Here is a 14,594-nt window from a genome sequence, read left to right on the forward strand (position 1 = left end):
GAGCTGGCGGTGAACATCGAGATAATGTAACTTTTGTTCAGCTATATCAGAATAATTCGGAAAAATACTGGAACATCAATGGATTGATTTAGGTTAGTCTGCGATGCCACCTTTGGTAAGAAAGATGGATTAGTCCTTAGAGATACCCTGTCTTTGTGGAATATTAGATAGGGAGGCGAATACAGAGAGCATGAAGTTCGGATACTCTCCTGGCAGAAGTAATGGCAACTAGAAAAGTGTCTTCCAGGAAAGCAAATTCAAAGAACAGGCAGCTGCAGGTTCGAGCGGGGAAGAATCAAGGATGTTAAAATTAAATTTAGATCCCACTGTGGTGGGGGTCTCTAATCGGAGGTTTCAATAAAAGATACCTCAAAGGAATGCCTTTCAAAGTTTATGTGACATAATGTTGCGGTCCAAAAAGCCTATATGAAAATTTGAAATGGCTGCCAGTTGAACTTTCACTGTGGAAGAAGAGGATCCTGAATGAAAAATGTCAGCTAGGAAGTCCAATACCAAATGAATTGGAGCAGTATAGGGTCTATGTTCCTAGCTTTTGCCAAGAAAGAGAAAGCCGCCATTTACTAGTGTAGATCTTTCTGGTAGAAGATTTTAGGGACGCTACTATGATATCCCGTACAGGATTAGAAATCATAGGAAGCCTGGCTAAGGATGGAAGTGGAGCAACCAAGCAGTGAGGTTGAGAGAAGGTATGGATTGGTGCAGTTGACCCGACTGGTTGCTCAGAAGATCTGGAACCGGGTCCAGATGCCATGGCTGTACCAAGAGGTAATGATGTAGGAACGGAAACCATATCTGTCGAGGCCAATAAGGGGCAATGAGAATCAACTTGGCTCTCAAGGCGGTTGCTTTCTGAATTAGCTGAGGTATCAGCGGAAAAGGGGGAAAGGCATAAAGAAGTCCCCAGGGCCAATCTTGGGTTAGAGCGTCTCTGGGGGGATGGCCTGGAAGGGGGAAGAGAGAGAAGAAGTCTGGGCATTTGCTGTTTTGAGGTGTAGCGAAAAGGTCGCAGCAAGGAAGGCCCCACTTCTGAAAAAATCTCTTCCGTCACTGTTTGAGAGACCACTCATGAGGCATGAGAATAGCTCTGCTCAATCTGTCCGCTATGATGTTGGATTTCCCGGGGATGTGCGTTGCTATCAGAAACTGGTGAGAGGAGATTGCCCATTGCCAAAGTCTGACAGCCTCTCGACACAGTGGATAGGACTTGGTTCTGCCCTGTTTGTTTATATACCACACTACGGACATATTGTCCATTTGGACTGCAATAGTTCCCAGGGGAAGAGAGTCGTTGAGGGCTTGCAAGGTTAAAAGCACTGCTCTCATCTCCAGAACATTTATGTGCAGATGGTACTCGAAAGGTTGCCAAGTGCCATGGACCATTCTGCCCTGATAATGCCCCCCCCACCCGATCAGGGAGGCGTCCGATGTAACCATGGCAACTGGAGCAAGAGGAACAAATGGTCTGCCTTGATGGATTTGAGGGGACGATATCCACCAAGTCAGATGTCTTTTGCAAGTTGGAGTTACTATGATCTCGTGACGCATGGGAAGTTTTGAAAAGACCATTGGGTGAATAGCATCCATTGTAGAAAACGCATGTAAAAGCGGGTGAGGGGAAGAAGTGTTATGGCGGTCGCCATAAGACTCAGCACTTTCAGAGCAAATCTGGCCTGAATTTTGTTGCTGAAAAGAATCATCTGGACGTGTCTTTGAATGTCCAAGATCCTTTGGTCTGTTAACCTTGCTGAAAGTTGTACAGTGTCCAATCTTGCGCCTATAAAAGTAATAGACTGACAAGGCAACAAGGCAGATTATTCTAAATTTATAGAAATTCCTAGCCCTCTGCAAGTGTGAATGGTGTAATTTCTGGCTTGGAGAAGCTGATGCCTGGTGGTGGCAGAGAGGAGCCAGTTGTCTAGATACGGAAACACCTGGAATCCTTGACGTCTCAGGTGAGCCGCAACCACTGCCATACATTTGGTGAACACTCTGGGGGCTGTACTGAGTCCAAAGGGCAGGGCTCTGAAATGGAAGTGACTGGTCCCCAGCCAAAAGCGGAGAAATCTTCTGGAGTGTCTGTGAATTTTTATGTGATAGTACGCATCCTGAAGATCTATCAAGCACATCCAATTGTCCTTGCCCAGAAAGGGCAGAATGGACTGAAGCGTGACCATCCGGAATCTTGATTTCTTTACAAACTTGTTGAGTTTGCTCAGATCTAATATTGGTCTCGTCCCCTGTCTTTTTTGGAACTAAAAAGAACCTTGAGTAGATTCCGGATCCTATTTGGTCTGCTGGGATTGCCTGGATGGCTCTTTTTACTAGCAGTTTTGATATTTCTAGCACTGCTAGTTCCCTTAGACCGGGTGGAATGTCTGAAAGGGTTCCCTTTTGTTGAATTGGGGTTTGAATAAAGGGAATTTTGTAACCCTCGGATATAATTGACTGTACCCATTTGTCTTGAGAAAGGGAAAGCTAGGCTATTGGGTACAGCGATAATTTTCCCCCGACTGCCTCCGAAGGCGGACAATCTGGCAACATCTCAGGAATGCTGGAAGGGTTTGTCAGAAAAAGGCTCTCTGCTACCCTGATTCTGCGGACCACCTCTGCCCCTAGGGTGGCGTCTATTATTGTTACCCCCTCTGCCTCTGGGGGTAAACTGACTTTGTGCATCAGGCGTGACTCCTTGAGATTTGCAGAACCACATTTTCCCTCCCTTCTGTCCTTTGGGGTAAGGTCTAGAAGGGGTGGAGAAACAGACTCCTATGGCAGAAAGAGTCTTGCCATCTTGTTCGCATCTAGTTAAAGTGTCTTTCACTTGGGGACCGAACAAGGTCAAGCCATCAAAGGGGGAGTTTGTGAAAGACGCCTTGATGGGGTCTGCAAAATTACAAAGCCGCATCCAGGACTGACGCCTTAAAGCCACTCCTGTGCCTGCCGCCCTACTCGCTCCATCGGCTGCATAAGAAATGAGCCACATGGAGGAGTTAGCAATGGAGTTAAGGATTCCTAGCTGTGAGCTAATCTTATCCTGAGACCCAGCAGCTGACGGATCCTGTAAAACTTCTCCCAACTCTTTAAGAACATCTCTTTGAAGGCAGGTGAAGTGGCATAAGTAGTTCAGCGATCTCATGGCAAAAGTCGCTGAAGAAAAAATCCGCTTACCGTACCTGTCCATAGTCCTAGAATCCTTGTTAGGAGGATGGACAGGTACTGAAGGATCAGCTAATTCCTTCTTGGTGGCAGCAGCCACCACCATGGCATCAACCGGGACACCCTCTGTTAAATATTGTCTATCTTGTGGGGCCGTAATAAATTTTGAAGGTCTCCTAGGGATAGGTTCCACCGAATCCAGAGCCATCCACGCCTTCTGAGCCACTACCTCCATGAGAGGGTCGATAGGCGGAGACACCCAGGAGGTGGAGGGTCGAGATCCGAACGCCTCCAGGTATACTGACTCATCCTCGTAAGGATTACGGGAGGGCCAGTTCCCCCTCTGCTTAAGGATTTCAAGGATGTCTGAAAATGAGACATCCTCAGAGGAGGACCTTGGGGATCCCTCCGACTCATCCAAGTCAGTATCTGATGTAGTAGACTCAGGGGAGTCTAGATGTTTCCTCTTACATGTCCTCTTATGCGGGGGTTCCCCTGATGGATCAGGAGAAGCCTCGGAAGAGGAAGATATTCCCAATGGGGAAACCTGAGGTGTTGGATCTCTGGGTCCAGGAGCAAGAGAGTGGGAAGAGACGTCAGCAGGCACTATAGTGGGAGGAGCTGATGGAACTGTCCATTGACTAAGCCCAGGGGCTAGTACACTCCTCATCACCTCGAAGGCTCCCCCGTCAGAAAGACCAGAAAGTTCCCGCTCCGAAGAGATAGGAACCCCAGGCCTCACCAAGAGGGAAGGCTCCGAGGCAGATGTCGGGGCCGAGCTCACCAACGTCGAAGCTCCGAGAGGGAGAATGGGGTCGGACAAGGGTCCGATGCCACTCGCCCCCTCGGAGCCGACGAGAGAGACCAGATGCCCGGATCCCTCCAATGAAGGTCTCAAGGAGGAAATTGGAGCCGAGGACGACGGAGCCGAAAGGGGTGGTATCGGCTCCGAAGTCACAATGGTGCCGGTTCCAAGGAGCTCCGGCTCCGAGCTCTGTAAGAGAGTCGAAGGAGGAATGTTCGGTGGATGTGAGATAGTACCGTCTGTTGAGATGGGCTATGGAGTATTTGGGCCAATGCCTCACCAAGAGGGAAGGCTCCGAGGCAGATGTCGGGGCCGAGCTCACCAACGTCGAAGCTCCGAGAGGGAGAATGGGGTCGGACAAGGGTCCGATGCCACTCGCCCCCTCGGAGCCGACGAGAGAGACCAGATGCCCGGATCCCTCCAATGAAGGTCTCAAGGAGGAAATCGGAGCCGAGGACGACGGAGCCGAAAGGGGTGGTATCGGCTCCGAAGTCACAATGGTGCCGGTTCCAAGGAGCTCTGGCTCCGAGCTCTGTAAGAGAGTCGAAGGAGGAATGTTCGGTGGATGTGAGATAGCACCGTCTGTTGAGATGGGCTATGGAGTATTTGGGCCAATGCCTGAGACTTTAATAGTCTACTCACCACTCTCTCGAGGTCGTGATCGATGACCGAGAAGAATGGCTCCGATGGCTCCGCTCCGAGAGCAAGGGTGATCTCAGAGCCGAATGTATCGATTCCACTGAAGGAGATCGAGATCTCTTTTTTGAGATCAATGGAGCCATCGTAGCCGAAGATATGTCGGCTCCATCCGGAGCCGACACTGAGTGTCTGGATTTGACAGTATCGGTGCCGGATGGAGCCGATACTGAGACTGGTATGGAAGGATCGGCTCCGGCCGGAGCCGATCTCGAACCTGGTGAGGATGAACCTGAAGCCGACGGCTTGGAAGTCTGAGCCGAAGGCTTAACAGGTTTCGAGGGCTTCCCCGGTGCCGACTTAGTCGGGGAGCTCTCGGGCTTTAATAAGCCCCTTAATATCAGCTTATTTTTTCGCTCCTGCAGGACTCTTGGGCTGAAAGCATGACAGATAGCACAAGAGTCCTGCAGGTGCAAAGGTCCCAGGCAATAAACACAAGAAGTGTGACCGTCTGTCAGAGACATCTTCTGACAGCACGAGTCACACTTTTTGAAGCCTGAGACCTTAGTGTCCTTCGACATAACTGTGTCGAGGAAACACAACAGTAACACACATACACACAGAAAAACACTCAGTCCAACAATTTAAAATAAACAGGGATAACACACAGTCATACACAAACAATCCCTGACAGGAAAAAATTTAGGGAGGGGAAGGCCTAAGGCCTAACTAGGGAAAAGGGAATAATTTACTCAAAAAAAAGGGAACACTGATGGGAATAGGGCTAAAGAAGTCGTTAACAAAACACAAATATATATATATATATAAATTTAAAGGGGGGGGTAGACGAAAAGTCTCAAAAACTGTTCACTTACCTAGAGCTGGTAAAAGAAGGCACCTCGTTAGCAAAGCGGCAAACGAGATCTGGGTAATCTCTGCCTTGCATCATGGGATATAGGGTTGCCTCGAGCTGGTAAAATTAGCTCTCGAGCTTAGCAAGTGCTGAGTCGGAGCCGAGGATCGGCTCCGAACCCATCCAGCAAGAATGAAGGCGAGATTGACAACTTAACATACTGTAGTTTTATTGGCCATTTTGCCTCAATTCCAAACTCCTTGATCCCCCTCTCTTAAAACCCTCTTTTGCGCGTTTTAATCAGGTTTAAACTATTCCCAGCTCCACAAAGTCTGCTCTTCACTTTTTCCCTTAGAACTGTTCCAAATCTCAAAATAAGCACTCTATTTTCCTTCTAAAACCCAGCAGTAACTAGGATAAGTGTCTTATAAGTAAGCACTAATAAACTAAAGCACTACACCCTCTTATACTCCCTTTAAGTACTTGGCTCCCTATTGGTCCTTTTTGATCAAGTCAAAAAGTAATTCCTTATACTATTCTGGCATGTCCAAAAGTCAGTTTCAAGTTTACTCTCCAGTCCAGCTGGTGAATATGGGAATCTTGAGGCAATGTTACAACTGCCTTATGTACACAGACCACCCTCTCCTCTTCCCAACAAGCTCAAATATATGTGAGAGATGCAACTATATAGCCAAACTGGAGGCTGAGTTCTCTCAACATAGTACTGGCATGGCCAGTCTGGAAGAGAAGGTAATCACACACACCACAAATCCAGTCTCACATAGACCTATCGCAACAGCAAACCAAACACATAAACACACAAAAACATACTCGGAGGCTCTAAATAAAAATCTGCCCAAGCAACAGAGACCTCCAAAGCAGACATCCAAGCAACTGCTACCCCACAACAATACCAACATATCACATAGTTTACAAAGTCAGTGTGCCACACAGTCACAACCCTTAAGGCTAAACAACACATCTAATACACTTGTAATAGGTGACTCTATTGTCAGACACACTGACGTCCCTCTCACCAGGCTGAACAAGGAGAAGGTCACTGTAAGCTGCCTGTCAGGTGCCAGGATCCGCCACATAACACAAGCACTCAGGTCATTCCAAAGCAAGTACAAATATGACTCCGTCATTGTCCATGCTGGTGTGAATGACCTGAGACGTACCTCCCTGGATTACATGAAAAGAGACATAGAGGAGCTCTCTGATCATGTGGCCCAGGCCGGTATGACCCTGACCTTGAGTAGCATCTTACCCTCACCAAGAATGATACCACAGTATAAAGACAAAATGATCAATTTCAACAATTGGCTAAAGTATTGGTGCCACTCAAAGGGGATCCAGTGTCTGTCAGCTTGGTATGACATGCTTGATAAGCCACGTTGCTTCGCTAGGGACGGCTTGCACCTGTCACCCCTGGGTTTTTGAATACTGGCCAAGGCTCTTGCCACCCCCATAGTGCCTTTTTTAGGCAAGGCTCAAAAGACAAACCCACCTCCTTAGATAACACAAGGAAAAAGAAACTAAGGGTAATGCTGCTCAACGCCAGAAGTCTAAACCTCAAGATGCACACACTCGAGGCTCTCCTCATAATGGAGAATATCGATATCTGTGCAGTAACAGAAACCTGGTTCAAGGCTCCCGAGAGCACCCCAGCACTACCAGGCTATATCTCATACCATGCTTTTCGGCCCCAAAACTCGGACCGAACCACAAGAGGAAGGGGAGTATCCATATTCATCAAAGATAGCCATACCTCCAGGCTAGTGGCACTGCACAAAGCATCTGACACCATCCATGTGCAACTAACAGTGGGCAAAACTGCCTTCCAGTTTGTAGCCTGCTACAGACCACCCTCCCAAACTCAGGAACCCCACTCGGCTTTCCTGAAGACACTGGAGAATATGAAGGTCTCTCCAAACACCATTATATTGGGTGATTTTAACTACCCAAACATACACTGGGAGCACTACTCAAGCCCCAACACCCTAGCCCAACGGTTCCTAGAATTTATAAACTCAAATGCTATGGAACAACTGGTCACCACTCCCACAAGAGGGGAAAACATATTGGATCTGATCATCACCAACATGGGGACTCTATGTTCCATGCCAGAGGTATACCTCTCATTGGTAAGATCTGACCATAAATTAATCACTATGGACATCCATATCGCATCCCCACCCCCAGCAAAGGAAACCGCGGTCAAAAACTTCTCAAAAGCAAACTTCCCACTTCTCAAAACCAAGGTGGAATCCTTCAAAGCCCCAGGGACAGTGGAAAATACGGCCCAAACTGCAGAATCCTTTACAAACGCATTCTATGGATACCTACAGGAATGCATGGATCGTGCTATCCCAAATAAAACCAAGACACACTCCTCCAAAGGCAGGAGACCTGTCTGGTGGACCCCAGCCATAAATAAGCTGTACAACAGAAGGAGGAAGCTACTACATTAGAGCAAAATCCCTAAAAGGGAAGGCAACTCTGATCAGTGCTAACAAGAAACTACGATCCCTCATAAAATCATCTAAAGCTAGCTTCGAAAGAAAAATTGCACAAGACGCTAAAGATAATCGCAAGGCTTTCTTTAGTTATGTCAGAAACCTGGGTGGAAACTCCCAGATATGCTCTGAGTCAGTGCAAAATGACAAAAAATACACTGAACCCACAGACATTGCCAACATCCTGGCAGACAGGTTCAGTGCAAACTCCCCCCCCCCTCCCCCCAAATGAGCAAATGACTATCCCAACAGAGTGTAGCCTTGACATCACAGATGCACAGGTGAGAGCTGCCCTCTCCAAAGCAAAAAACACAGCATCAGTGGGACCGGACGGTGTCCCGGGCTGTGTTTTACATGAGCTCCAAGAAGAACTGAACCCACACTAAAAATCACTGTTCAGTCTCAACCTTACAACAGGATATGTACCCAAAGAATGGCGTACAGCAACAGTGGTCCCACTCCATAAAGGTGGTGCCACAACGGACCCCGGAAACTATCTCCCTATAAGCCTAACTAGCCTGGTCTGCAAAGCTATGGAGCGTATCATCATGGAACTCATAAACAAAGACATTGGGAACCTCCAAACACTGGATCCTACCCAATTCGGCTTTGTTAAGGGCAGATCTTGCCTCTTGAACCTGGTCAATTTCTTTGAAACAGTCACCAAGGCCATAGACGAAGGGAAGGTAGTCCACACAGCCTACCTTGACCTTGCAAAAGCCTTCGACACAATACCCCACTCGGGCATCATAAATAAGCTCACCAGCTTAAATATCAACCCCTATGTCACAAGATGGGTTGCAAACTGGCTTAGGGATAGAACCCACATGGTCAGAATTGCAGGTGCCATGTCAGACTCTAGACCAGTTACAAGTGGTGTCCCACAAGGCTCAGTCCTGGGACCTCTCTTGTTCGGTATATATTTCTCTGAGGTACAGGCTAACACAGGAGGACTATGGCTGACAAAGTTTGCAGATGACTGCAAACTGGGGGCCATAATCGACTCGCCGGCTGACACAAGCATCCTCCAAAAAGGTCTCACAGAGATGGATAACTGGTGCCAGAGCCATGGCCTAAAGCTAAATGCCAAAAAGTGCATAGTCATCCCCTTTGGGAAAAACAAAGTGCCCACAAATTACCACATAGGTGGTAATCCATTAAGTACGGAAGAAGTAATTAAGGATTCGAGGACCCAAGTAGACTGCAACCTCTCCTTTGACAATCACATTGCCAAAGTGGTTAGAAAGACATTCTATATAGCCCACCTTATCATGAAGCGGCTCACATCTAGATCAAGAGAGGTCATTGTGCCCCTCTACTCATCAGGCCCATAATTTAATACAATGCCCCATTTGGGATGTACCTTACCCGACACCTGATACAACTAGAAAGACCCCAAAAGTACCTCATCAAGAGGATCAAGGGACTCAGACAGATGCCCTATGCAGTTAGGCTAAATAAACTCCAGCTCTACTCAGTTGCTTACCGCCTACTCAGAGGCGATCTGTGCCTGATGTATAAAGCCATGTCCAACCCAGAATTAATTTACATGCTCCACCTCAAGAAATCCAAATCCATCAGAACTACACGCTCCAGTGACTTAAACCTCAGCACAGAAATAAATAGAACATGCTGGAGGGACAGATTCATATCCCAGAGGCTCCCCTCACTCTGGAACAAAATCCCAATCCATGTCAGACAGAGCCCCTCAATGACCCTCTTCAAGAAGAATCTTGATGTTTGGATGGGAGATCATACATTTACCCCTGGGATCTCTTCTGTGTCACTGCTAGACAGAGGCACGGTAAACTAACCTTAAATGGGCTATCTTCTGTGACCTACTATACAGAGGCACAGTCAACTAATCTAAGAAGGGTGGCGAAAGCCAAACACACTCTGGCTAGGCTTGTAAATGCCCTAGGGCAGATAGCCTAGTATCAACCTATGAACAACATCACAGCTATTCATGCTGGCACAATAATACAAAGGACAATCTGAAATTACATACAAAACTTCAAAAAGGCAAGCTAGCACAGCTAGTGGGGTTTGGCTTCATTGGCCTGAAATTGTCCATTAAAATGACAAAACAAGTCATGGGCATTCAGAATCACCAATTAGCTGAACCACCTGATGTTCATAAGGATCATTTGCATATATCCCATGTGCCTCTGATACAAGAGCTTTGGAAGGTCACTCAGTGGAAGTTCTAGCTTTGCTGGAGTTTTCATTTTGTTTTTACTTTTTTTTGAAAGGAGAAAAAGTATCAACTACCAACAATGGTAATGATAAGAAATTACCTAAGGGTAAAAGAGAGGAACGGACTACCAATAATGGTAGTAGAGAAATACTAAAGGGAAACTCAGTACAGAAAATTGCTGAGGGTAAGGGGGCTTAGTTAAATAAGAAAGAGAAGAAAATCTATATAAAGATAACAAAAAAAAAGTTAGCTGTTTACTCACAATACTCCACAAGAGCTAGAGCAATTGCAATCCTGACCATCTTGAAAAGCAGCAAATGAGATATGCGGTCCTGTAGTGGTCAGAGGCATTGTGGTTAAGGGTAGAGCCTGAGTCAAATCCTCGAATCTTTAGAAAGTGGCCGAGTCAGAGCTGAGGTTTGGATCTGAACTCAGATGTAATGTTTCACCTCAAATTAAACACACTGAAATAAAGGTGATTATCCTAAAGCTGTAAATTACAAAGCATACTTACTAAATCATACCAAAGTGAAATATATATGGAGAGAGAGTCTGACAGCATAACTCCCCACAGAGAAAAAAATAGCATGAAAGGAGATGCTTTACTTCTGTTTGCAGTTTAATCAGTCTGCTAATAATCATATCATTTATTTATTTATGTATTTGTAATTGTTAACACGGGTACACCACTGAATCACATAGGCCTTTTTCAAACTCAGCTGAGGAGCACTGTCTGGTTAAGTGACTTGCTCAGAGTCAAATAACTAGGCAAATGGAGGCTAAAGGAATCAAACACTGGACCACAAAAAGCATCTTACTAGAACCCTGAAACTTTTCACTTTGGAAACAAGCCCTAAATTTTTATTATCATTATTATTATTTTACTTACCACTTTTCAAGACAATTTGCTGGTCCATGTGATGAGCTGCTAAGTAAGGATATACAGTGAGAATACAGTTTTCTGCTGTTGCTGCAAATGGAAGTTTGTACCTAAATGACAATAAAAACAAATGTAAGATGCATGGAAATGCAAAAGATATACCTGCTGATTTGATATACAAGATCATTCATTACTGTAATGCAACATAATTAAACACTATCAGTGAACATTTGAATACATGTTCATCAACAGGAAATAATATCATGGTTACTTCTGGCTACGAAATTAAAATTCCAAATTTTCTACATTTAACAATGTACAAGTAGTAATGATATAAAAAGTACACTTATATGAGGTACTTGCCATAACAACAGCAGAGCTAATATGGATAAGAAATTTGTAAGGTATCAATTAACATGGGGTCATTCATCTATAAGGAGTGACTGGTGACAGATATTATTTCCAGCTTTACTAATTCATCAATGAGTCAGCTCAAGTTTGTCATTATGATATGCAGTGATGAAGGCTTTAATGCTGAAATCAGTCTGATTCTGGTTGGTTCAATAAAATTTGGATTCATTTGGGTTCATTGACTCAGTGTGCTGGTTGCTTTTTGATTTTCACAGCTTCTATTTTCCAATTATCCCAGAGCACTGTCCAGTTAACTGACTTGCACAAAACGTTACAGTAGACAAACAGAGGCTGAGAAAATCAACAATGAGTAAAATAAGCAACTCATTAATAGCTCATAGTCTTTATCCTCTACACTAACTGGCAGACCTTTCATATAAACCTCATAATAAAACATAATTCTATGAAATTCCATATACACATTTCTACAACTATTTGGTATAACAGCTTCCATAGTTACACAATGGTGCTGTTTCTTTATTATCTTTGTTGCATGACTCTAGATGGATACCAAGGAAATTCTAACACACTAATAAGACCCATCATAGAGTACAATGACCCCCTTGTGATGTACCTTACTAAGTACAGCAAGCAGTTGGAAAGAACTAAAACAATCATGGGCTTAAGAGACCTGAACTACCAAGAAAGACTGCAGGCCTTATCTCTATACTTGGTTTCATAAAGACCCTTTGGATATGATCTGTGCCTTGTGTATAGGGCTGTAATGGATCCAGTAGTCCAAGGACTATTATACTGCCATCAATCTAATAGTCCAGCTAACACTAGGGAGATAAATATATATCTATTCCAACAAATAACACAAGGAGGAGGGACAGATTTCTTACTAAGGACTTACCCCTTCTATGGAATATATTTCCTCTCCAAGTTAAGCAGATTTTAAAACGGCTCGGGAAGACTGAATGAGTATTCATAAATTCATATCTGGTATGATTGGTATAATACTCCTTGAAAATGGAGGCAAGTCCTATGGGTGGGTGTTGGCAAGGTGGAAATGGCCTTATGGCTAACTTCCTTGCAACTTCTATGATCCTATAATCCTCTACTAGGTTTCATTTTTTATGTTATTATATATCTATAGTCACTTCAATGAAAGTTTCTTGGTTACTCCAATATTAAATTATTTGCATGACCACAGTTATAACATATTCTTCACCATTTTCTGCAGGGTTTTTCTAAACAGATACAATAACAGGTCTATATTTATTCTTTAGCAATTTAGTATGTTATTTCCTCACTCATTTTTATTTATTTGCTCAGGCAGGCAATCAATACTGCACCATATAACAACCCAAATTTGATTTCAGCTTTTTGTCGATATTGAAAATGGTTGAACCTGACTAATTTATTAAGAAAGGTTTAATTGTGTGGCCTTAAACAACATTGTTAACTTTTCTGGTCAATGAAATGATTCTATAGATGACTTATGTTAGGACATTAAGACATATTATGTGTAACTGGCATCCTTTCAGTTTAATGCATTGACTTTTTTGTGAGAGTTTATTTCTACATGTTCTCATTTTTACTGCTGCTTGCCAGAGGAATTTTCTTCCTTGTGATCACAGTTTATGGATTATCTTAAGACACTGTTTTTTATTGGGGAGGCTGTTTTGAAATGCATGTTCCCTACTGCCTTTTGAGTCATTTTATAATTCTAAAGCTATTGTTTTCATCTTTAAAATTTAATGAAGCGGTAATACAGAAGTCTGTCTGAACCTCAGCTAGGATATATATGTGGCCTGTTTGGACACATTTGCTACTTAAAATCCATACATCATATCAGTATTTAGTAACTATGGAGCAATATGTTTTGTTGTTGTTGTGTCTTTCGGCTTTTCCCAGTTAGGGGTCGCCACAGCAGAACTCCAGTCCGCTAATGAATGGCAGTAGATTTTTACGTGCCGAGTTGCCTGCCCTGACGCTCAACCTTCAACGAAGGTATGCCCATTCACGCATGTCTCCACACAGAAGACGATCTAGCTGAGAATTGAACAGGACGTCTTACTGTGAGGTGACAACGCTACCGCAGCACCACCACCGCAGTTAACTATGGAGCAATATATGTCATTATATTAACTTTTGCCACATCATTGCCCTGCTTTTAGAAATCATTTGTTTATCCTTTTTAGAGAGTGTGTCCATTGCAAATTTTAAGTCACTTTTGCTTTATTTATTTATTTTTTTATTTATTACATAATGTTGCTCAGTGCTGTAGTCTTTTTAAACAGGTTAGGTGACTAAGCATTGTCACAAACTAGAACGTCATGCTAGTTTTGTCATCATTGTCTGCATTATCTAAATAATGTCAATTGACTATCCTTCCTGTTCAGCAAAATATTAATGTAAAACACACATATGGTTAATTATTTACTATATTCAGTAGTAATAGCACAGTTTGTAAAATTCCTCAGTCAAATTGTCAGCCTTATACAATTTTCAGTTTGAGCCTATATTAACAGTTTCGTATAGTTAACATTTTGCCATTAATACACTTTCTGAAATATCTTACACTACTGGCTTGAGCAAATGAATAATGCTGTACCATTTAACAACTCAAATTTGATATAAACATGTCTTCATCATTTTTGCATTATCTAAATAATCCTAATACATTACCTAAATAATCCTAATCAGCTGTCATACAATTAATCATTGACATACAAAGGGAAGTGTGTTCCAACAGACAAGGTAAATATAAACCTATTTTAGGGATGGGATTAATACAATCTAATTCCCACCATGATAGTCAACAGGAAGGTGATACCGGTCCAGGGTACAATAGCACTTTTGTTACTAACTTCAGTGCCAATGCTTATGCAATTAAAAACATTGTAGAAAGTGAATGGGCTAAATTTAATGAATTCACAGACTTACCTAACTTAAAAGGGAAAACAGACAAAACTGTTTTTCGGAAAGGTTAGGGAAAACAGTCAAAACTGTTTTTCGGAAAGGTTATAACATAAAGAACCTTTTAGAAAACAATAGGTATCCTTCTGTATTTTCTAGTAAATCTAAGGGTACATATAAATGTGGAGCATGCCCTCAATGCAAATACATTATACATAAACAAGAAATATTTTTGACGGCAAGGAAGAGATGGA

The 14,594-nt window shown here is 43.6% G+C and overlaps 1 protein-coding gene across 1 annotated transcript in view; it reads right to left on the reverse strand.

Moving 5' to 3' along the window:
- The window catches only part of CFAP47 (cilia and flagella associated protein 47), a 7,413,452-nt gene that overhangs the window by 4,530,164 nt on the left and 2,868,694 nt on the right, over positions 1-14,594 (reverse strand). Inside the window, exon 26 of the mRNA XM_044071840.1 lies at positions 11,074-11,174. Coding sequence (XP_043927775.1) covers positions 11,074-11,174 — 101 coding nt within the window. The remainder of the gene's footprint in view (positions 1-11,073; positions 11,175-14,594) is intronic.

This window comes from Protopterus annectens, chromosome 5.part0, assembly GCF_019279795.1.
Source record: "Protopterus annectens isolate FY-2018-M chromosome 5.part0, PAN1.0, whole genome shotgun sequence".
In the NCBI taxonomy this organism is placed as follows: Eukaryota; Metazoa; Chordata; order Ceratodontiformes; family Protopteridae; genus Protopterus; species Protopterus annectens.